At 39.2% G+C, this 23,447-nt stretch overlaps 1 protein-coding gene across 3 annotated transcripts; it reads left to right on the forward strand.

Moving 5' to 3' along the window:
• LOC127978623 (dnaJ homolog subfamily C member 8) lies at positions 1-21,856 on the forward strand. 3 transcript variants are annotated; one of them, XM_052583414.1, is made up of 14 exons: positions 1-134; positions 594-695; positions 2,030-2,086; positions 2,180-2,246; positions 2,338-2,432; positions 2,510-2,581; positions 3,862-3,953; positions 4,032-4,107; positions 4,220-4,381; positions 6,145-6,187; positions 14,644-15,034; positions 15,113-15,309; positions 15,412-15,502; positions 18,604-21,856. In XM_052583414.1, exons 1-11 carry the CDS (start codon positions 84-86, stop codon positions 14,757-14,759), a joined length of 933 nt encoding a protein of 310 aa, XP_052439374.1. In that variant the 5' UTR covers positions 1-83; the 3' UTR covers positions 14,760-15,034; positions 15,113-15,309; positions 15,412-15,502; positions 18,604-21,856. The 3 variants fall into 3 exon arrangements, with proteins under 3 accessions (XP_052439374.1, XP_052439376.1, XP_052439377.1); XM_052583416.1 differs by lacking the exons at positions 14,644-15,034; positions 15,113-15,309; positions 15,412-15,502; positions 18,604-21,856 and adding exons at positions 9,268-9,300; positions 9,391-9,484; positions 9,566-9,669; positions 9,755-13,009 and having other exon boundaries at positions 6,089-6,187; XM_052583417.1 differs by lacking the exons at positions 14,644-15,034; positions 15,113-15,309; positions 15,412-15,502; positions 18,604-21,856 and adding exons at positions 9,268-9,300; positions 9,391-9,457; positions 9,566-9,669; positions 9,755-13,009.
• The last annotated feature ends 1,591 nt before the right edge of the window (positions 21,857-23,447 follow it).

The following is a 23,447-nucleotide window of genomic DNA, read 5'->3' on the forward strand; positions in this document are numbered from 1 at the left end:
TTTTTGCACTGTGGGTTTAGGCGCGAGTTGAGGACTTTAATTTTGTCCTGTGACGTGACTTCCGCTGACGGTTCAGTAGCAAGATGGCGGCCGGCGCAAGCGGGGATGATGCGTTTCAGACCTTCTACACAGAGGTTAGCCTGAGAAACAACACTCTCTTACACACACACACACACACACACACACACACACACACACACACACACACACAGACGCGAGTATAACCCAAAGCGAGTAAAGACAGACGGAGAGGCGCTGAGCTCGACTCACGAACACCGAGCCCTACACAGACCGCACGCAGCACTATTTACCTCAGAATATTTGTCAACAACTGTTGATAATTCTGTTATTAATCATCATATCAGAATGATTTCTGAAGATCATGTGACACTGAAGACTGGAAGAATGATGCTGAAAATACAGCGGAGAATCACAGAAATACATTACACTTTAATACAGTTTCACACAGAACACAGCTGTTTTAAACCGTGATAATATTCCACCGTTTTCATTGTATATTGATGAATCTAGCGGATTTTCTCTCTCTCTCTCTCTGTGTGTGTGTGTGTGTGTGTGTGTGTGTGTGTCCTCAGGTGAAGCAGATCGAGAAGAGAGACTCCGTGTTGACCTCCAAACAGCAGATCGATAGATTACTGAGACCAGGAGCCTCATACTTCCACCTCAACCCCTTCGAGGTCGAACCTCACACCGATCAGAACACATCGTCACTAGCAAACACTATTCACTTTAATATCACGGATTATTACTGTCCATTCTTCATAAAGATCCCTACAGTTATTTAGGTGTATGAGCATCTCAATACAGTGAGGGTAATTTATATATAATACACACATATATATTAGTGCTGTCAAACGATTAATCGCATCCAGAATAAACATTTGTGTTTTCATAATTTGTGTACTGTATATATTTATTATGTGTATATAAAAACACACTTGTATAGTATATATTTAGAAAATATTTACATGTATTAATAGGTTTACATTTATATATAGATATAAAAAATGAAACATTGAGTAGCTTGTGTGTTTGAGTGAGAGAGTGTGTGTGTGTGTGTGTGTGTGTGCGTGTGTGTGTGTGTGTGCGCGCTCCGAGCCCCATAAAGCCCTGATCAGCCCTGAATGTAAGATTTGATCAGACTCAACCGCTGCTTTACTGAAGCACATCATGTTTCCCTTTTCCAGCTGCAGGAGGATCCTGAAACACAGATAACCCTAAACACTTTACACACGTTCTTCAGCAGGAACACATGACAAAAACTTTCAGGTGAAACTTGTTTCCTTTTTGTCCTCTGCTTTTATTACTTGCTGAAATACCTGAAACACAACTTTAAGTATAAAAAAAGGCATTTTTGTATTAAATTTTTTGACTTAATAAAAATGTGTTTTAACTCTGAGTGTGTTTGTGTTTGATTTGAGAACCGTGTGTTTTCATTGGTTCTGGATACTGAGCTGTTGCTACATCACTGTGCTGTGATAATAAACACACACACACACACATATATATTATCTAAGTAGAAACTTTATTTAGGATGCGATGGTGATTAATTGTTTGACAGCACAAGTCTTTACCTGTGTGAGTGTGTAAGTGAGGAACATTTGACGGTTCCTGATGTGGATTGTCTGGGGGAGAAACGGTTCTGGTGTTTGTGGCTCTGAAGCGCCGGACAGAAGACAGATGTTCAGAGATGGGGTGACTTCGATGAGATGATTCAGAGAGATTCAGAGTTGGGCAGAGGATCATCAGTAATCATTGATCAGTCCGAAGCGTTCTCTGTAGTGTTCTGATGTCTGACCCTCACCAGAAGTGCACAGGACAGACGTCTGTTTAATAAAAGTGAGTTCACTGTACTGATTTACTGTTGTGAGGAGAATAATCACTGTTTGTGTTTACAGGAAGGGAAAGATGTGAAGATCTAACAATAAAGATCACAGAAACTGAGCATCACGGACAGATATCCTGTGCTGGAATCATTAGTGTGTGTGTGTGTGTGTGTGTGTGTGCGCAGGTTCTTCAGATCGATCCTGAAGCCACAGACGAGGAGCTGAAGAAGCGTTTTAGACAGGTATATCTCCATCTCTCTGTGAGTGTGAGTGATTCAGAGAGTCTGAGTGTCTCACGCCCATCTCTCTCTCTCTCTCTCTCTCTCTCTCCTCAGCTGTCTATCCTCGTCCATCCAGACAAGAACCAGGATGACGTGGATCGAGCTCAGCTGGCGTTTGAAGGTAAACCACAGCATCTCTGTAGCTCACACTGTTAGAGCGTCCTGAGTGTGTTATTCTGAGTGAGTGTGTGTGTGTGTGTGTGTGTGTGCAGCGGTGGATAAGGCCTATAAGATGCTGCTGGAGCCGGAGCACAAGAAGAAGGCTCTGGATGTGATCCACGCAGGGAAGGAGTACGTGGAGCACACGGTGAGCCGCCGCTGATCTCCAGACACACGTGTGTCTCTACAGCACCAGACTGACCTCTGACCTCTGACCTCTCACAGATGAGCCAGAAGAGGAAGCAGCTGAAGAAGGACGGGAAGCCCACCGTCGTGGAGGAAGATGACCCGGAAGTGGTACGTTCACACCTCGACAGGTTTGCATCCGTTATACCGAGATGCTTCTGTGTGATCAGGGTTAGCACAGAGGCGTTTACATGCGCTAGTCAACAGACGTCTAGCACAGACCAGAAGAGCCAAACTAATGGAGGAAAACAGGTTATAATGCCAGATTAAACTTAAAAAGAAAATTAAATAAAATGTTGAAAATGAACTCAAAATTCAGTTTCAGCCTCGGGATCTGATTCTGGATGATAAATAAACGGCTGAATCTGACTGTAAGCCATGGTTTGTTTTGGATGATGTTTTTTTCCTCACGGTAATGTCACAGCTTCCACATGCTCTCAACACAAAAGCCTACTGGCGCTCGTGATTCTTTAGCTCCGCCCACACGTCACGCCTCCAGCCGCTCGTGTTTTTCCGGGAAAAATCGATACAGACTATTTTTCTCTTATGAATATAATAAAACTAAAGACTTTTTGGAGTTATGAAGGATGCAGTACTACTCTATAGGTACTCAAGATTAACAGGATATTGAGTGAAAACCAGCATTTCACCCCCCCCCCCCCCCCCCCCCCTTTAATGATGTGTTACAGATCTGATTCTGCTGACATTAACCGTCTGCTGCTGCTCACCTGCAGGTCAAAACATTTCTATTATTTCAATATTTTACTGCAGTAATGTTGTGATTGTGATGGGGATTTTATGGTTCTGATCTCTTGATGACCTGTTAAGCTGTTTCTGAGCTGTGGTAAAAAACCTTTGGAGCACAGACTGAAGTTTAGCCTCAAAAATAATTGGAAATAAAATAATGATAAACTAAAATTTAATTTTTTTTTGTCATGATAAATACTGGTTTCAAATGTTATATGAAAAATAAATTTCCCAGAATAGTTATCACTTTAGACTTGTGGCTTAGATTTTATTTTATTTTCAATAAGTTAGATAAAAATGAGCTTTCAGAGAGATTGTGTTTGGCCGCAGTACTAAAGGTGTTCATCTCATTCATTTGCAATGAATCATTTTTGATCACAAATGGCACAAGTGTGATTATTGTGTGTGTGTGTGTGTGTGTGTGTGTGTGTGTGTGTGTGTGTGTGAGAGAGAGAGAGAGCTCACACAGCAAATGGCAAATCTTTAAAAAGAGTTGTAACATTTCAATTCAGTAAAAATAAAATACACTAAAATGTCAAAATGTTGTCAAAAATGAGCAAACAGCAGCAGTAGAGTAACAATATCCTGATCCTTGTGTGTGTGTGTGTGTGTGTGTGTGTGTGTGTGTGTGTGTGTGTGTGTAGTTCCAGCAGGCGGTTTATAAACAGACCATGAAGCTCTTCGCTGAGCTGGAGATCAAGAGGAAAGAGCGAGAAGCCAAGGAGATGCACGAGCGGTAAACACACACACACACACACACACCGGAGCGTCTCACACACTCACACGCGTGTGACGGAGTGTCCTCTGATTGCAGGAAGAGACAGAGAGAGGAAGAGATCGAGACACAGGAGCGCGCCGAGAGAGAGAGAGAGTGGCAGAAGAACTTTGAGGTGAGAGAGAGAGAGAGAGAGAGAGACACTCATCAGAGTCTGTGTGATGCTCCGGTCTCATCGTGTGTGTGTGTGTGTGTGTGTGTGTGTGTGTGTGTGTGTGTGTGCTCAGGAGACGCGTGACGGACGCGTGGACAGCTGGAGGAACTTCCAGTCCAAAGGCAAGACTAAGAAAGAGAAGAACCGCACGTTCCTCAAGCCGCCCAGAGTGAAGATGGAGCAGCGCGAGACGATGAAGAGCTTGAATCATCATCCTCTAGATCTCTGTCTGACTGTAAGATTCATGTTTGTTTATGTGGAGCAAGTTTTATATGACATGGAGAAATCTTGGGTGTGTTGTTTTGATTTCATTCAGATACTGGTATATTTTTTATTCATATAAAAAGAATTGCAATAAAAATACAAATTAATAAAACTTTTCTGTTTATTTTATTTTAAGATTTTAGTCATTTTGCTGTTTTTCAATTGTTATAGTTCTGTACATTTGAACTAATTTCGTTAAAATTATGTATACACACAGACACACACACTCTCTATCTCTCACACACACACACACACACACACACTCTCACACACACACACTGCAGGTCTTGTCTCTCTCTCACGCACACACACACACTCTCTCACACAATCTCTCTCACACACACACACACACACACACTGCAGGTCTTGTCTCTCTCTAACACACACACACACTCTCTCACACACTCTCTCTCTCTAACACACACTACACACACACTGCAGGTCTTGTCTCTCTCTTTAACACACACACTCTCACACACTCTCTCTCACACACACACACACACTGCAGGTCTTGTCTCTCTCTCTAACACACACACACTCTCTCTCTCTCTCACACACACACACACACACACTCTCACGCACACACACACACTCTCTCACACACTCTCTCTCTCTAACACACACTACACACACACTGCAGGTCTTGTCTCTCTCTTTAACACACACACTCTCTCTCACGCACACACACACACTCTCTCACACACACACACACACTGCTGGTCTTGTCGTCACTGAATCAGTGTGTTGTTCAAGCGTTGACTGCAGTAGTTCAAGCTCAGTTCATCATCATGTTATTATTATGAGCTGTGTTTTATGTCAGCTGAAATCATGTTAATTTATCTGATTTTCTGCTGACTGTGGAATTATGGGTTTTGTATGATTATGTAAAGAGATATTCATGAAGATTTCATCTGTAAATTGTTATTTGTCGTTTGTTCAAATCAGGGCCGGTTCTAGGGTGAGTGGAGATCCGGGGCTTAGCCCAGAAAAATCCAACAAATATAAAATCTGCAATACAGAAATATGAAATTATGAAAAAAAATTGAATGGTACTTTGCCACTAGGTGGCGTCATGCCACTGCTTTAATGAGTCGGTCAGTCATTTAATCAATGGATGCGTTAGAAACGGATGATTCATTCAGAAAAAAGTAAGAAACTGTTTTTATGAATGGGTCAGCGAATCATTTACTCCAGCAAATTTATTCAGTTAACACCGCTGTGTGTTACTGCAGAGTATCTTATTTATGCATTGTTGCCCTGACACGAAAAGTCTGCCACAGACCTGCTAACCAAACATTATAACCGCTCTCTGTGTGTGTGTGTGTGTGTGTGTGTGTGTGTGTGTGTGTGTCCTAAAGGCTGTGCTGCCCAACCGTTAACTGTTAATGTAATGTTAAATCAGACACAATTTAAAACCGAAAAAGAGAAATATAAGAATGAGAGAAATATTCATAGCGATGAATATGACACAGCTCTTGTTATTTCTCCATTGAAATACTGAGATAATTTCTTGAATGTGTTTTTTTTTTGCCACTTTTTTGACAGTAAATAAAATGAATTCGTAGGATTAATGTGTGAAAATCATAATTATCAGAGGCAATTACGAATTACATGACAAATGCTGATGTACTAACATTACAAACAATGTAAGAGATTGTTATTTATTTGTTTGTTGTAGTTTTTTTTTCAATTACTAGATGGATTTCAACAGTTTCTATGGTATAAAAACTTCAGGCCCATGCTCCAGAAAACCCAAGGACTCTGATGCTGATCTCAGGTATGTTGATGAACCAATAAAGTTCTCAAATCTGTCCTGGAGTTCCCCTCGTTCTCCCTCATCTATCACACCTGATTAAACTCATCAGCTCATTACTGGAGACTGCAACACCTGAAGTGGGTGTGTGTCAGATACAGGGAGACACACAACACGTTTAGTGCTGGGGTTCTTCATGGAGAGGTTTGAGAACCACTGACACAGAGCCCCGTCCTCAAATCTTGTCCTGCAGAGTTTAGCTCCAACCCTGATCAACGTCACCTGCCTGTGATTCTCTAAAGATCCCGAAGACATTGATTAGCATGCTCAGGTGTGTTTGATAAGGGTCAGATCTAAACTCTGCTGGAAAGTGGATCTCGAGGTCCAGATTTGAGGATCCCTGACACAGAAGGATCTGTCCGAGCAGATGTACCTGGAGACATATCAACCATTTGGTAGAGGCCGTTATTTAAAAAATTATGGGATGTGTTGAAAAATAAAATACATTGAGTGTGGTAACTAACATAAGCAAACAAGAAATACAACCAAAAAATAATAAAATGCCTTTTTCTTGGTGGGCAGTTAAAGGGTTAAGATCATTTGTTCCTCAACGTATTAAAATTTGAGTCAGTTTGGGGATCGCGAATCATTTGAATCAGTTCGGGAGTTCAAAGCGGGTTCGCGAATCATTTGAGTCAGTTCGGGAGTTCAAAGCGGGTTCGCGAATCATTTGAGTCAGTTCGGGAGTTCAAAGCGGGTTCGCGAAACATTTGAGTCAGTTCGGGAGTTCAAAGCGGGTTCGCGAATCATTTGAGTCAGTTCGGGAGTTCAAAGCGGGTTCGCGAAACATTTGAGTCAGTTCGGGAGTTCGTGGCGGGATCGCGAATCATTTGAATCAGTTCGGGAGTTCGTAGCGGGATCGCGAATCATTTGAGTCAGTTCGGGAGTTCGTAGCGGGATCGCGAATCATTTGAGTCAGTTCGGGAGTTCGTAGCGGGATCGCGAATCATTTGAGTCAGTTTGGGGATCGCAAATAATTTGAATCAGTTCGGGAGTTCGTAGTCCGTTTGGGGATCGCGAATCATTTGAATCAGTTCGGGATTTCGAGCGGGATCGCGAATCATTTGAGTCAGTTTGGGGATCGCGAATCATTTGAATCAGTTCGGGAGTTCGTAGCGGGATCGCGAATCATTTGAATCAGCCAGCAAACGGGGCGTCGCCAGGACGTTCTGAACATCCGCTTAGGTCCGCAGTACATCCGCTTTATAAGGTTCGCTGGCTGACGTTCGGCGGACATTCGTCTGAAACAGTTTGTGAACGTCCCTGTTTCGTCCCTCATCTGCCATTTCCATTCCAACACTTGAAAAATTCAATCCTTTATCTTTTATCATCAGACCTGACCAGTGTTGGGCAGAATATTAATTGCAAAATAAATGTAGCTGTAATCTGTTATTGTAATGTAAATTGTAATTAAATTACAGTTAATTATGATATTGTTAATGATTACTAAGGGAGTTACAGTTTTCACACATATACATTTAATACATATTTTAAATATGAGACACCAATGTTTCTGGAGTTGAAGACACAGAATATGACACTTTATTTTATTTTAGTTTCAGATTAACTGCCTTTTTTCCAAGGCATTGTTAGATGACAATGTCATAGCTATGCAAAGATGTGATTTCAAAAACAGTATCATAGCTATTAAACTATATCTTATGATTTTAAATCTGTATTTAACCTAAAAAATATTGCAAATAAAAAGAGCTGCTAAAATCCTATTTTGAGGTGGTTGTACCTTACAATTAAATTATAGTCTTAATTCAAGAGAAGAAGGATTCTGAAATCTGAGAGTAGTTGAGTACCACTGTAACATTACCCCTGCCTGCTTTAAATGATTCAGAATAATCAACATTTGAAAACAATAGAAATTTAGAAAAGTAATCAAATGTAATCAGTTACATTACTCAAAGTCACTTGAAACAGTGACACTACATATTACATTTTAAATAAGGTAATTTGTAATCTGTAACCTATAATATTTCCGACCCTCTTGGCGAACTTCCCAGAAACGTCGTGGGCACGTCCTCAAAAGACGACGCTATTAGTCCCATTGGGGACGTTGTAGCGACGTGGTCAGTTGGTCTTCAGATAACTTTTAATATTATTGCACTACATGCATTATTATTATTATTATTAAGATACCATTTGAACACCCTATTTTTTGGGAAATATACAAATAAATCATCAAGCATGTTAAAAGATGGCATGAATTATATATATATATTTGCCATCAGTTTAAGAACAACAACAACAACAAACAAAAAAATTACTTAGCAAATGGTTTTAATGTTTGTTAATGAAAGAGAGTACGGGACAAATGAACATTTAAACCTTAAACTAGCAGCGCACGTCACTTTCTGAGTAAAGTGCGCGACGTGCGCGTGCCCGTCATTTTAACGGTCAACTTCCAGCGGACGGACACAGAGGAAAGGTAAGCGCTATAAATCTACTTTTATTCATAGATTTTAACTGATATAACGTTAAATGCCATCAAAGAGGAGTAGTGTTTTGTATCTTTGTAGGTTTTCTCATTTAATTTAATAAATAAATGCTCTGTTTGGTTAATTAGCTCAAAAGCAGTCTCAGAGGTGGTCACGTTAACTGTAAAAATCGAATATAACCTTACCTGTTTTAAATTATTTGAAATTTATCACTATAACCTATACAGTATTAACTTTCTAATTATTCAATTTTTAACCGTAGTAACGTTAATTAGTTTGTTTGAATGCCTGCTGCTCGAGCTTGATGATGCTCATGCTAGCCATGCTGTGAACTTGAATATAAACCGATAGAACGTTAAATATAAAGTTTAACGTTAATTAGACCGAGGCTGCCGAAATCATGTTCAGTGTAACGTTATGTGGGATTAATAATTTCCCCTTTTCTCCCTCAAGTGGCAGGCTTGTAAATTCTGTCATCTGTTCATTATTGGTGTTGATGGTGTTTTTCACATGCATGCTTTTTAATGCTAGTTTAATTCTCAAATTGATCTGATACTTTCGTTTCACAAAAAGTAAACAAATTGTTCACTTTCTTAGGGCCTGACAACCACCAGTTGAGTCCATGATTCAGTGAGTTCCTTATAAGGACATATATTCGTCACCACCTAGTTTAAATGTATTATTTATTGCTTTAAAATGAACACACATATTTATCATCAGGGGAAGAGACAGTCTGGGCAGCAGCAACAAGACAACTATTACAAGTAGAGATGGGTTTCAAGAACCGGTACTAATTTGGTTCCTGACTTGTTCGGTACTGAAAACATTTACATAAGTTACAGGATCAATAGTGCTGCTATCAGTATTCTTGTAACATTGATTCATTACCCTTTAGACACAACCACATATCCTCCAAATCATCTCTGCGTGGATGGCAGGATCCAGGATCAAGAGATCATTCTTCATGGAGACTGTTCCACAGGAAGCAGTTTCTCCTGGGTGAAAAACTAAACCTGGTTGTTTCAGCATCACTCAGGCAAGACTAAATACTTTTAAATTGATTTCAGTTGGTTATGTGTTTCAGGTCATCCTGACCATTGTGCTGTCCAGGATGTAAGGCCGTGCTGGAACTACATTTCTCGTGGTTGAAAGATTTGTGCAGCGGTATCCAGACATATAACGCCCCATCACACGGGGCGTCAACGCCTCTCGTTTACTTTTAAATGAAGTGACGTCAAGCATGGTGAAATTAATTCTGGGTCCGTTGGTCGTGGCAGAAGTTGAAGACTTCTCAAGCGCCAATGCAGCCATCCTCCAGTCAGAACGTCTTATACCTATACCCTAGCGCAGACGCAAGCCAATCGAGTGCTTGCAATACCAGAACACTAATGTGATTGGCTGTCACTATGAGAAGAGACAGTAATTACGATCTGATATCAGTGTTGTTTTTAAAAAATTTTTTAAATGAATGTAGAATTTCTATGCTTATGTGTAGGGATGTAAATTTTCAATAATTTCCATGATCGATCCTCATTTAAATTAATGATCAATTAATCGATTAATTGTTAACCTTAATGCTGCAAAATGAGTCTATTGCAGCAACACCCAGTCACCAGTATGACAGGATGTGCAAAAGTGTGTGTGTGTGTGTGTGTGTGTGTGTGTGTGTATAATGTATGTATGTGTGTGTATGTGTGTGTGTGTAAAATAGATTTCTTTTAAATGTATAGCACAGTAATGAAGGCAGCAACATGTGGTAGATGGGACAGAACAAGAAAGAGTTAATAATCTTTCATTCTGCTAATGTATTATAATAGGAAAGGGTATGGCTCCTATACAGTGCACAGCGTGTAAACACAACCAGTGCAGAATGATGAGCAAGACAGAGTCACAGCGTGTAGCATTACTCATTGTTCAAAACGCCAAGGGAAGAGATATTGATGTTGTGTATTGTATGTGTGCAATATTTTGAGCCTTTTCTTTTAACAGATTTAAATCTCTCTCTTGAAGAGAGTTTCATTGTTTTGACTGTAGTAACTAGGACTGGGATGATATAATAATCTGCCAACTCAATACTATCCAGATACTTGTGTGCCCATTCAATATATATTTATAATTATATTTATATAATTTAGCATTGTAATTATAGTTATATAACTATTGCAATTCGTGACTTATCCAAATCGTCTATAAAATGATTTGTTTGTTTGTGTAGATTTGAGGGAAAGATTAAAAATTGTTTATTACAAGTTGTGTTTTCATTTAAATGTAGCAATGTACACAGTTGGTCAAAAGTTTTAAATATATTTTAAAAGTAAAGTTTATTTCTATAATGCTCCGCTGTATTTTCAGCATCATTCCTCCAGTCTTCAGTGTCACATGATCTTCAGAAATCAGAATAATATGATCATTTACTGCTTAATTCATTTTTCTGATTATTATCAGTGTTGAAAACAGTTGTGCTGCCCAAAATATTTGTCTACACTACAGTTACATACATTTTTTTTGGAAGCCTAATAGCAAGGATGCATAAAATTGAATACCAGTGGTAGAGAAGACTTTACAAAAGATTACCTTTTTGTTTTGTTTTTTCAATGTTTTGAACTTTGTTTATAAAATAATCATGAAGAAAAAGTTTTCTTCCCCATCATTTCTTATACTATCTTCATTTCCAATAGAGTTCAGTGGAACTAAGGACCGTAGTAAGCTAACCGCAGATGTGATTCACATCATATATGTCATGAGCAGATGTACACTTTGATCAGAGCAGCAATAATGTGATTAGGTGCATGTAAATGCACTGATTTGTGATAATCAGCAATGTTTCCCAAGCAGCAAATCAGTGAATATGAAAAAGATCATGTGACACTGAAGACTGGAGTAAAGGTACCGAAAAATTCAGCTTTGCCTCATAATTATTTCAAGAAATAAATGTTAAAGTATATTCGAAAAAGAGTATGAAAACTGTTATTTTTTTACTATATATACATATATATATATATATGATTAAATTAATCTAGCCTTGGTGAGCAGAAGAGACTTCTCTTGAAAACCATAAAGAAAAGATTCCAGATTTTTGACTGGTTGTGAACATACATGAGCAACATTAACAAGATGATCCTCCCTTTCAGCTCAGAGAAGGATGATGACAGCAGGCCCAGGATGAAGAAGAGGAGGAAGAACACGTTTAACAATTTTCTCATAAACTTGCCATGTGTTATAATAAAAACAATGAACATGGCTACAATAATATGCTAAATGTTATTAAAAGATTCCAGTTTGCAAGAAATCTGAGTGTCTGACTCTACACTAGAGGAACTCTTTCCTGAAGAAGATCAGGTGCTGAGAAGGAGCCTTGTTCTACAGCACAACACTGCATCAAGCCTCCTGTCCTTCCCTCAGAAGAGCCTGTCTTCTGCTGCTGGGGTAAGAAACACACTCTTCCTCTTCTCTATCAGCTGTCCAGCACCTAACCCTGCCTCCTCAGCACTGTCTGAAAGAGTCTTCTCCACAGTCAGTAATCACAGATCACAGATTCTTCTGAGAAAGTCGATATGCTCATTTTCTTAAAAACAAATAATACAGGAGAGATGCTAGAAATCTCTATATTGTTCATTTTTCATATCTTTACGCTTTATGAATGTTTTTCTTCATAAAACTGTAATTGTAATTGCTTTATTGTTTAGGTTTATCCTCTGATAGTGAGCACAGAGCCCTGATCATGACATGCAAGAAAAAGAAAGAAATCATGTCCATGATTTACTAATTCCTTCCCTCTATGTACTAAAACGTGCACGATTACTTTTACATTTAATTGATTTGCTAAATCGTATGCACAATTTACTAATTCGTTCTCTTGATGTATAAATAGTGCACACGATTTAGCAAGTCGAGGGAATGAAATAGAAAATCGTGCGCATGAATTAGCCTAAATGTTTTCCTGCATGTGGTGTAATTAAAGCACATCACCACCAGACATTTATACCAGGAGCCTCATATACGACGCTCACAGTTTTACTTTGTGCAGTATCTGCTGAATTGTTTCATATCTATTTATCAGGTATTTATTTGTTGCACCAAATTATGTAGAGGTGTATCAATAAGTGTACTGATAATTATATATATTTTTCACTGATAACGTCATTAACTATACCCATCCTTAATAAGACAAACATTTTCTATTGTTTATATTGTGTAATCTATGAATTGATGTGTTTAGTTTTCTGTGCTCATAACTTAGTAACATTTTGCATGGTTAAAGAACAGGTGCAATGTTCAAAATGTTTTGGCTTAGTATTTGTAGAAAGTAGTGCTGAATAAATATTGATTTGTGAATGAATGCAGCGTGTTTTTGTCTATTTTATATTAGAATGTAATGTTTTTGTATTGGTTTGCATTTCATGTAGCTATGTAATGAATGTATTTACTATGAATCCCCTATAATTAGATTACAATTAGATTTCATAGGATTTAATTTTTGCACCAGAGATGGATTGAGTTTATTAGTTCGTTATGTATTTCAAGGTAATGTTGAGGTGAAAATACGCTGCTGCGACCAATATGATCCGGTAATGATCCAGTTTGGTCTTTAGGACGTACTCATAACGTCGTCTTCACAACGGATATGGGAGTCACAAAGTTACTTTATTTGAACATTATTTGGGACATCGCTGCGACGAATATGGTCTGGTCCAGTTACGTGATAGCTGGGAAGCAGCATGATGTTTCTGTCATCCACACAAATGGGAAAATAAGTACTGTATTTTCCAGACTATAAGTCACACTTTTTTTCATAGTTTGACTGGTCCTGCGACTTATATCAAAATTAATTTGACATGGAGCAAGAGAACTTACCCAAGAGTCATTCGTGAGTTCGTAGCAGGTTCGCGAATCATTTGAGTCATTTTGGGGATCGTGAATCATTTGAATCAGTTCAGGAGTTCGGAGCGGCTTCGCTGATCATTTGATGCAGTTCGGCAGTTCGTAGCAGGTTCTCGAATCATTTGATTCACTTTGAGGATCGCGAATCATTTGAATCAGTTCGGTAGTTCGTAGCGAGATCGCGAATCATTTGAGTCAGTTCGGGAGTTCATAGCAGGTTCTCGAATCATTTGAGTCATTTTGGGGATCGCGAATCATTTGAATCAGTTCGGGAGTTCGTAGCGGGATCGCGAATCATTTGAGTCAGTTCGGGAGTTCATAGCAGGTTCTCGAATCATTTGAGTCATTTTGGGGATCGCGAATCATTTGAATCAGTTCGAGAGCTCGTAACGGGTTCGCGAATCATTTGAGTCAGTTTAGGGATCGCAAATCATTTTTTATTTATTTATTACAGGGACAGTGCATATTAATAAACATTTCTGCCAATATGCCATAGTTAGCCAGAAGGCTATTTTTCATCTGCAGTCCCAGGACAGATGTTAAAAGATACCCTAAAAGACAGTAAGAATACATATAACAATAAAAAAATTAAAATACATTTAATAAATCCTATTATGTTAAAAGTACAATCGAAATACAGCAAACCAACAATTAAAACAAACATCTGACAAAACATGACATACACACACACAAGGCAAGAAGCCAGCAGAGGACAGAGCAGGTCTAGAAATGTGTTAATGACGTCACTTCCTGTTTGTTGTTGACGGCTGTACTGCGTTTGAGCTCCGTCACTATATTCTTTTCATTGACTATTTTTAACTTAAAAATCAATTTTATACATCATCGTTTTCGTTTATATAACGTGAATATATCCTCTATTGTATTCTACAACAAAAACAATCAGAGCGCCTCGCTATCACTAGTTTTATTTTGATCTCCCGGGTCCGCTATTAGCTTTTAGCCCGTTAGCATGAGCAAGCGTGTTTGCTGCTAACTGCGCTTACATTGCTAATACTCTATTCTCACACATTACCACTGCTGTACTCACTGTTACTTGCTTTAATGGCGGATGAATGTCTCCACTCTGTGCAGCTCGAGCTCGAGGCCGTGGGGAAGCAGATTCGCGACCTGGAACAGAAGCAGGCCCAGCTGAGAGCGGAGAGCCGCGCTGGAATCATCCCGGGCTGACGCTCACAAGTCCGGGGTAAGTATACAGCGTGCTGTTAACAGTCCCACCACGTCTACTCCGTGTGTTTCTCTGAGCAGGCCCGGTGCACCCAGGACGCGATCTTCCCAGATGTCCTTCACTGCGACGCCGGGACACCACGGACCCTGGGTGCATCCACAGCGGAGGACACGAGCTGGGTCCCGGGTGACGACTTCTCCCCCTCCTGCCTTCGAGATCTCCATCCAGAACCGCTTCGCTCCCCTCCGTGAGACAGGACGCGACGCTGTGATCATCGGAGACTCCATCGTCCGACACGTAAGTGCTGCGTTAGCCGAAGGTAAAGTGCACACTCATTGTTTGCCTGGTGCTCGTGTTCTCGATGTTTCTGCGCAGATACCCGCGATCCTGAAGGACGGCGAGAGCCCCAGAGCGGTCGTGCTTCACGCCGGGGTTAACGACACCACGCTGCGGCAGACGGAGACGCTGAAGAGGGACTTCAGGAGCCTGATCGAGACGGTTCGCAGCACGACGCCCGCGGCGACGATCGTCGTGTCAGGACCACTGCCCACGTATCGACGAGGACACGAAAGGTTCAGTAGACTTTTTGCTTTAAATGAATGGTTGTTGTCATGGTGTAAAGAACAGAAATTGCTATTTGTTAATAACTGGAATCTTTTCTGGGAGCGTCCTAGACTGTTTCGCGCTGATGGATTACACCCCAGCAGAGTCGGAGCGGAGCTGCTCTCTGACAACATCTCCAGGACACTTCGCTTCATGTGACTAGTAAGACAATTCTCAAATAACCATTATGATGAGTTTTGTTCCACCCGCTTAAATGATAAAAGTACTTGCGCTGTAAAAACTATTAAGACTGTGTCTGTTCCCCGAATAGTGAGGTCAAAATATAAATATAATGTAGGATCTAGAAAAAATATTATCGTAATTAAACCAGAAAAATGTAAAGTAAATAAACAAAACCAATTTTTTAAGTTTGGGCTCATAAATATTAGATCACTCACACCCAAAGCAGTTATTGTAAATGAAATGATCACAGATAATAGTTTTGATTTATTCTGCTTGACTGAAACCTGGCTAAAACCAAATGATTATTTTGGTCTAAATGAGTCTACTCCACCAAACTACTGTTATAAGCATGAGCCCCGTCAGACTGGTCAACAATATATAGTGATATTCTCAATGTTACCCAGAAAATAGGATACAGGTTTAACTCTTTTGAAATGCTTCTGCTAAATGTTACTCTGTCAGACATGCAAAAGAAATCTAATGTATCTCTTGCTCTGGCTACTGTGTATAGACCACCAGGGCCGTATACAGAATTCCTAAAAGAATTTGCAGATTTCCTCTCAGACCTTCTAGTTACAGTTGATAAGGCGCTAATCATGGGAGATTTTAATATTCACGTTGATAATACAGATGATGCATAAGGACTTGCGTTTACTGACCTAATGAACTCCTTTGGAGTCAAGCAAAATGTCACCGGGCCCACTCATCGTTTTAATCATACACTAGATTTAATTATATCGCATGGAATCGATCTTACTGCTATAGATATTGTACCTCAAAGTGATGATATTACAGACCATTCCCTCGTATCGTGCATGCTGCGTATAACTGATATTAACTATATGTCGCAGCGATACCGTCTGGGCAGAACTATTGTTCCAGCCACCAAAGAAAGATTCACAAATAACCTGCCTGATCTATCTCAACTGCTAATTGTACCCAAAAATACACATGAATTAGACGAAATTACTGACAACATGGGCACTATTTTCTCTAATACATTAGAAACTGTTGCCCCAATCAAATTGAAAAAGGTTAGAGAAAAACGTACTGTACCATGGTATAACAGTAATACTCACTCTCTCAAGAAAGTAACTCGTAGTCTTGAACGCAAATGGAGAAAAACTAACTTAGAAGTTTTTAGAATTGCATGGAAAAACAGTATGTCCAGCTATAGACAGGCTCTAAAAACTGCTAGGGCAGAGCATATACACAAACTCATAGAAAATAACCAAAACAATCCAAGGTTTTTATTTAGCACAGTGGCTAAGTTAACAAATTACCAGATGCCACCTGATTCAAATATTCCACCGAATGTAGATTCTACAGCATCTAACACTTCAGTTTCATCCATCGCACCCAAAGATAAACTGCAGTGCTTTATAACCATAGGACAGGAAGAGCTAAATAAACTTATCACTGTATCTAAACCAACAACATGTTTATTAGATCCAATACCCACTAAATTACTGAAAGAGCTGTTACCTGTAGCCGAAGAACCGCTTCTCAATATCATAAACTCGTCGTTATCTTTAGGACACGTCCCAAAACCATTCAAGCTGGCGGTTATCAAGCCTCTTATTAAGAAACCAAAACTAGATCCTAGTGTACTGGCAAATTATAGGCCTATTTCAAATCTTCCATTTATGTCTAAAATTTTAGAAAAAGTTGTGTCTGCTCAATTGAGCACCTTCCTGCATAAAAATGATCTGTATGAAGAATTTCAGTCAGGTTTCAGGCCCCACCATAGCACAGAAACTGCACTTGTTAAAATTACAAATGACCTGCTCCTTGCGTCAGACCAAGGCTGCATCTCATTTCTAGTCTTACTTGATCTTAGTGCAGCGTTCGACACCATAGATCATGACATACTCATAGATCGATTACAAAACTATACAGGTATTCAAGGGCAGGCTCTAAGATGGTTTAGATCCTACCTGTCCGATCGCTACCATTGTGTTTACTTAAATGGGGAGTCGTCTCATTTATCATCAGTAAAATATGGAGTGCCACAAGGATCCGTCCTAGGTCCCCTTCTATTTTCAATATACATGTTGCCCCTTGGTAATATTATTAGAAAATATGGAATTAGCTTCCACTGTTATGCTGATGATAGTCAGCTATATATCTTAACGAGAACAGATGAAACTTCCCAATTATCTAAGCTAACAGAGTGTGTTAAAAATGTAAAAGATTGAGTGACCAATAATTTTCTCCAATTAAATTCGGATAAGACGGAGATATTAATTATTGGACCAAAAAACACTACACAGAATCTTGTAGATTACAATCTGCAACTAGACGGATGTACTGTTACTTCCTCTACAGTCAGAAATCTGGGTGTTATATTAGACAGCAATTTGTCTTTTGAAAATCATATTTCCAATGTTACAAAAACTGCATTCTTCCATCTTAGAAACATTGCCAAGCTACGAAACATGTTATCTGTTTCTGATGCAGAAAAGCTAGTTCATGCATTCATGACCTCTAGACTGGACTATTGTAATGCACTTCTAGGTGGTTGTCCTGCTTCTTCAATAAACAAGCTACAGGTCGTCCAAAATACAGCAGCTAGAGTTCTTACCAGGTCAAGAAAATATGATCATATTACCCCAATTTTACAGTCTCTGCACTGGCTACCTATTAAGTTCCGTATCAGTTACAAATTATCATTACTTACCTATACAGCCCTAAATGGTTTAGCTCCAGCGTACCTAACTAGCCTTCTACCACGCTACAACCCATCACGCACCCTAAGGTCACAAAACACTGGACTTTTGGTCGTTCCTAGGATAGCAAAGTCCACTAAAGGAGGTAGAGCTTTCTCACATTTGGCTCCCAAACTCTGGAATAGCCTTCCTGATAATGTTCAGGTTCAGACACACTCTCTCTGTTTAAATCTAGATTAAAAACACATCTCTTTCACCAAGCATTCGAATAATGTATCTTTTAAATTGTGAGTGTAGTTGCATCTGATCAAAGGTGCATTTTTATTCTTTAGCTTGGGTTAAACTAATTTTAGTTCATTGGATCAGCAGCTATGCTAATGATGTCTCTATTTTGTTTCTATGTTTTGCTAGGATTTGCTAGTAACTAGGATTAACTCAAGCTCCAGTCTGGATCCAGAACACCTGAGAAGAGATGATGCTGACCCTCAGAGGACCTCAGATGATGCTAACCCTGAATCAACAACAGAACTAACAATTATTGCTACATGTGTGACTGCATCATATAATAACTATTAATTAATAATATTGATAGTTCATCGTCTAGCTGACTACGTCTTGTATTATAATTATTATTTATTTATTTTTTCTAAAATCCTGTCAAACGTGAACAAACTACTAGCTACTACTAAATATTGTAGAAACATTTTCTGTAAAGTTGCTTTGTAATGTTTGTAATGTAATGTTGACATTTCTTTAAATGGTTCTTAAATATACAATATGTGCTTTGATTTCTGATGATTAAGGGAATGCGGTTTCATTCAGTAGCAGCTCGAACAGAAAAGGAAGTATGACCAAATACACTTTTTCTAAAGGGAATGACACAATCTCCCCACGCTGCACCTCTGGTTCTGCTGTGATCAGCTGTACGGATGTTAACAAACTGGTGGAGTGGAGGGGATGATAAACCCTTAATACTTTTGTATAGAAGACATAGATTTGAGTATTTGACCATGTTTTCCCAACTGAGTAATCTGTGTTTTTGTAATATTGGACAATGATGAGAAATAATTGGTTTCTTATCCAGAATTGTAAGTTTGTTTGTTAAGTGACTGCAGAGGTTTCAGAGATGTAACACCAGCTTGTGACCAGATGGGGAGACAGCACGTGATATATGATAAGATCATAGAGTGCATTTACATTTTTGCTGCCTGTGTGGACATTTGATGGTGAATGTGTCTAAAATTCATGAGGTTAAAGTTGATGCGATTACAGACACTTTTTACATGTGATGTAAATGACAAGTTTGAATCAATCAAAACCCCCAGATATTTATATTCTGACACGATCTGCAGCCTTTCCCCAGAAACAAAAATATTTGGCTCAACACTCAAGTTTTTATTGGACTGCCAGGCAGGATTGTTTTTAATCAAGCTGTAATATTATCCATGGATTTAGTGAGCTTCTCCGCCACCTGAGAAATATTCTTGCCATGAACATATACTACAGTGTCATCAGCATGCATCTGTACAGAGACATCAGGACAGATGGACGGGAGGTCCTTAATTTAAGATTAATTTAAAACACTGGACTCTGACATGTTGATTATTTTGGTGATGGGGGATGAGACAGATGTACTTCGTGCCTTGAGGATTACCGTATCCTTATCAAAAATATCTTTGCATTTTGATGGTCTGAGTGATTTAATGGTCTGTGATACCTCTGATCTCTATCTGGAGAGTTTTGTTCTTTGGGGCGATCATTTTTCTTAGCTGGTTCCATATTATTTTAGTATTTACATTGGATTTTTCAATTATAGTGAGAAAGAAATCTGCCTTTGCTTTTCTTAATGATCTTACAACTTTATTTCTCAACATGGTGAAACGTCCTCTGTCATGAGTTGATTTAGTTTTATTTGCTATTTTTAAGTCTTTCGTTATTTTTATGATGTCTGGATTTATCCAGGGTACAGTATTTTTGCTTTGTTTGTTTTTTTTGTGAGAATTCTTTAATAGTTCTCTCAAGTGTTTTAGAAATATTTTGCTGTCTTTATCGCAATCAACTAAAGATAAAATGTCACCCCACTGAATTTGGTTAGCTGCAGCTACAAAGTTTTGATAATTATGGAGTGTATAGCAGGAGAGCTGTACACTCTAAATATATATTTGAAGCAGTTTGGGAGTTCGTAGCGGGTTCGCGAATCATTTGAGTCAGTTCAGGAGTTCGTATCGGGTTCGCGAATCATTTGAGTCCTTTTGGGAGTTCGGAGTGGGATCGCGAATCATTTGAGTCAGTTCAAGAGTTCGTAGCGGGTTCGCGAATCATTTGAGTCATTTCGGGAGTTCGGAGTGGGATCGCGAATCATTTGAGTCAGTTCAGGAGTTCGTATCGGGTTCGCGAATCATTTGAGTCATTTCGGGAGTTCGGAGTGGGATCGCGAATCATTTGATTCAGTTCAGGAGTTCGTAGCGGGTTCGCGAATCATTTGAGTCAGTTCAGGAGTTCGTAGCGGGTTCGCGAATCATTTGAGTCATTTCGGGAGTTCGGAGCGGGTTCGCGAATCATTTGAAACAGTTTCACTGCATTATTCAGTGTATTCAAATGCATTTATGAATGCATGTGAATGATCACAAAATTCAACATATGTGAGTTAGAAAATGTATATATTTATATCATTTTATGTAGTTAATCAATATCACACAAAGAGTGCCATTTCAGTTTTTCTCCAAAAATCAGCATGATTAAAATGTGATATTAAAGTACTAGAAACAATAATTTAATAATAAATACAAAATGTTGCAGAATAATGTAATATATGTATGAATAATAGCCTAAAGAACCTTTGTGCCAAAAGGGTTCTTTCTTCTCATTATAGAACCTTTTTAGCATAAAAGGTTATTTGGAGTTGAGTAAAGAACCCTATGGTTCTATATAGTACCCCAATGAACCCTTTTTTTTAAAAGTGTGTTGTCATAACGTCCACCTTGGAGATTGAAAATGTTTCCTTTTTGAGACCAAAGGAGCCCAAATTCAGACCCAGACCAATAAAACCCACAGAAGATGTGGGAGTTCAAAGGAGGAATCTTTATATTACCAAACTGCAGGGAGAGGAAGAGTAGATATAAGTCATGATCTGCAAGATTAACCACAATCTGATGTGATCCGACCACCTCAGAGAAAACCAGTGTTGAGCTGCTGCAAGAGCTTTAGAAGCACAGCAGCTGTGGTCAAAGAGTTCTCGTGTGTTCTGATTGGTGGATGAAGATGATGAGTGGATCAAGAATAGAGCAATCAAATAGTGAGAGAGTGATCTGCTCACCTGGTTATGTTCGTGGATGTTTCAACATGGAAAGCAGTTTGGAATGGAAATATTGATATTTTATTTGTTAACAACATACTTTAAGTACCTTAAAATCAGTAAATTTTATGAAATTAGAGAACTAGGGCTAGCGATTATTTTTTCAATGCATCGATTAATCTAACGATTAATTTTTTTCAGACCGATTTGATTTGGATTATCTCCCCATTAATTGACTACTATTATACATGTTATACAATTTATACATGTTGATTTACATATCTGAATGAAAAAACATGAATTCCTTAACATTGCAATATATGTTTATTGCTCTTAAAATTACAAAATAAAAGACTGATTAAGAATGCATTACTTTGCACTTGTATAGCATTCAATAAAACCTTGAAGCCTTGAAAACACATAGCTTACTGAAACAAGCTTACTGAACACATAGGGCCTAGCTTACTGATGAAAATAACAACAACTTGATGTCTAGCATTCAATAAAAAGGTCACCCAAAATACTTGTTTAGAGCAATTGAAAGAATACAGTAACCAATGTAAACTTGAGGGCTTTGAGCTAATACAGAGAGTGCTTTTCCAAAAAAAAAAAAAAAATAAGAGAGAGAGAGAGAGAGAGAGAGAGTACGTGCCCTGTCAGGGGCAGCAGGCTTTGACAGCCGCCAAAAAAAAAAAGATCATTGCAGAAAAACCCCTGAATTAGTTATATAATGTTGGACAGAATGTTGATCCAGCCATCGCGTATATTCAGCGCACATAAGGTAAACGTTTTGCAAACGTTTTTTAGAGAAATAAAAACAGGCCGACGGATCGATGCGCATGTTTTGCGTCGATGTATTTTTTGTCCCAGCAAAAAATATGTTGTCCCAGCCCTAGAACTAAGCCATTCATTTGACAAATCATTTGAGTTAATTCGGAAGTTCGGGGCGGGATCGCGAATCATTTGAGTCAGTTCAGTAGTCCGGAGTGGGATCGCGAATCATTTGAGTCAGTTTGGGGATCGCGAATCATTTGAGTCAGTTCGGGAGTTCGGAGCGGGATTGCGAATCATTTGAGTCAGTTTGGGGATCGCGAATCATTTGAGTTAGTTTGGGGATCGCGAATCATTTGAGTCAGTTTGGGGATCGCGAATCATTTGAGTCAGTTCGGGAAGTCGGAGCGGGATCGCAAATCATTTGAGTCAGTTTGGGGATCGCGAATCATTTGAGTTAGTTTGGGGATCGCGAATCATTTGAGTCAGTTTGGGGATTGCGAATCGTTTGAGTTAGTTTGGGGATCGCAAATCATTTGAGTTAGTTTTGGAGTTCGGAGCGGGATCGCGAATCATTTAAGTCAGTTTGGGGATCGCGAATCATTTGAGTTAGTATGGGAGTTCGGAGCGGGATCGCGAATCATTTGAGTCAGTTCCGGAGTTTGGAGCGGGATCGCGAATCATTTGAGTCAGTTCGGGAGTTTGGAGCGGGATCGCGAATCATTTGAGTCAGTTTGGGAGTTCGGAGCAGGTTCACAAATCATTTCAGTCAGTTCATAAAACCTTCAATTAATTTGCAGTTGCATAACAGCCTATTGTCTACAGCTACAATTGTCATTTTTAAATAATACAATTTATTCATTTTTTAAAAAATTTTTTAAAAATAATTTTATAAAAGTTCTGTTTTCAGCCCTATAGGTGTTTTTTTTATTTATCATATTTAAGGAAGGGGGGGGGGGGGGAGTCGTGGCCTAATGGTTAGAGGGTTGGACTCCCAATCGAAGGGTTGTGAGTTCGAGTCCCAGGCTGGATGGAATTGTAGGTGGTAGTGCATTAACAGCTCTCTCTCCACCTTCAATACCACGACTTAGGTGCCCTTGAGCAAGGCATCAAACCCCCAACTGCTCCCCGGGCACCGCAGCATAAATGGCTGCCCACTGCTCCAGGTGTGTGCTCACAGTGTGTGTGT

The sequence above is a fragment of the Carassius gibelio genome, chromosome B19 (assembly GCF_023724105.1).
Source record: "Carassius gibelio isolate Cgi1373 ecotype wild population from Czech Republic chromosome B19, carGib1.2-hapl.c, whole genome shotgun sequence".
Classification (NCBI taxonomy): domain Eukaryota; kingdom Metazoa; phylum Chordata; class Actinopteri; order Cypriniformes; family Cyprinidae; genus Carassius; species Carassius gibelio.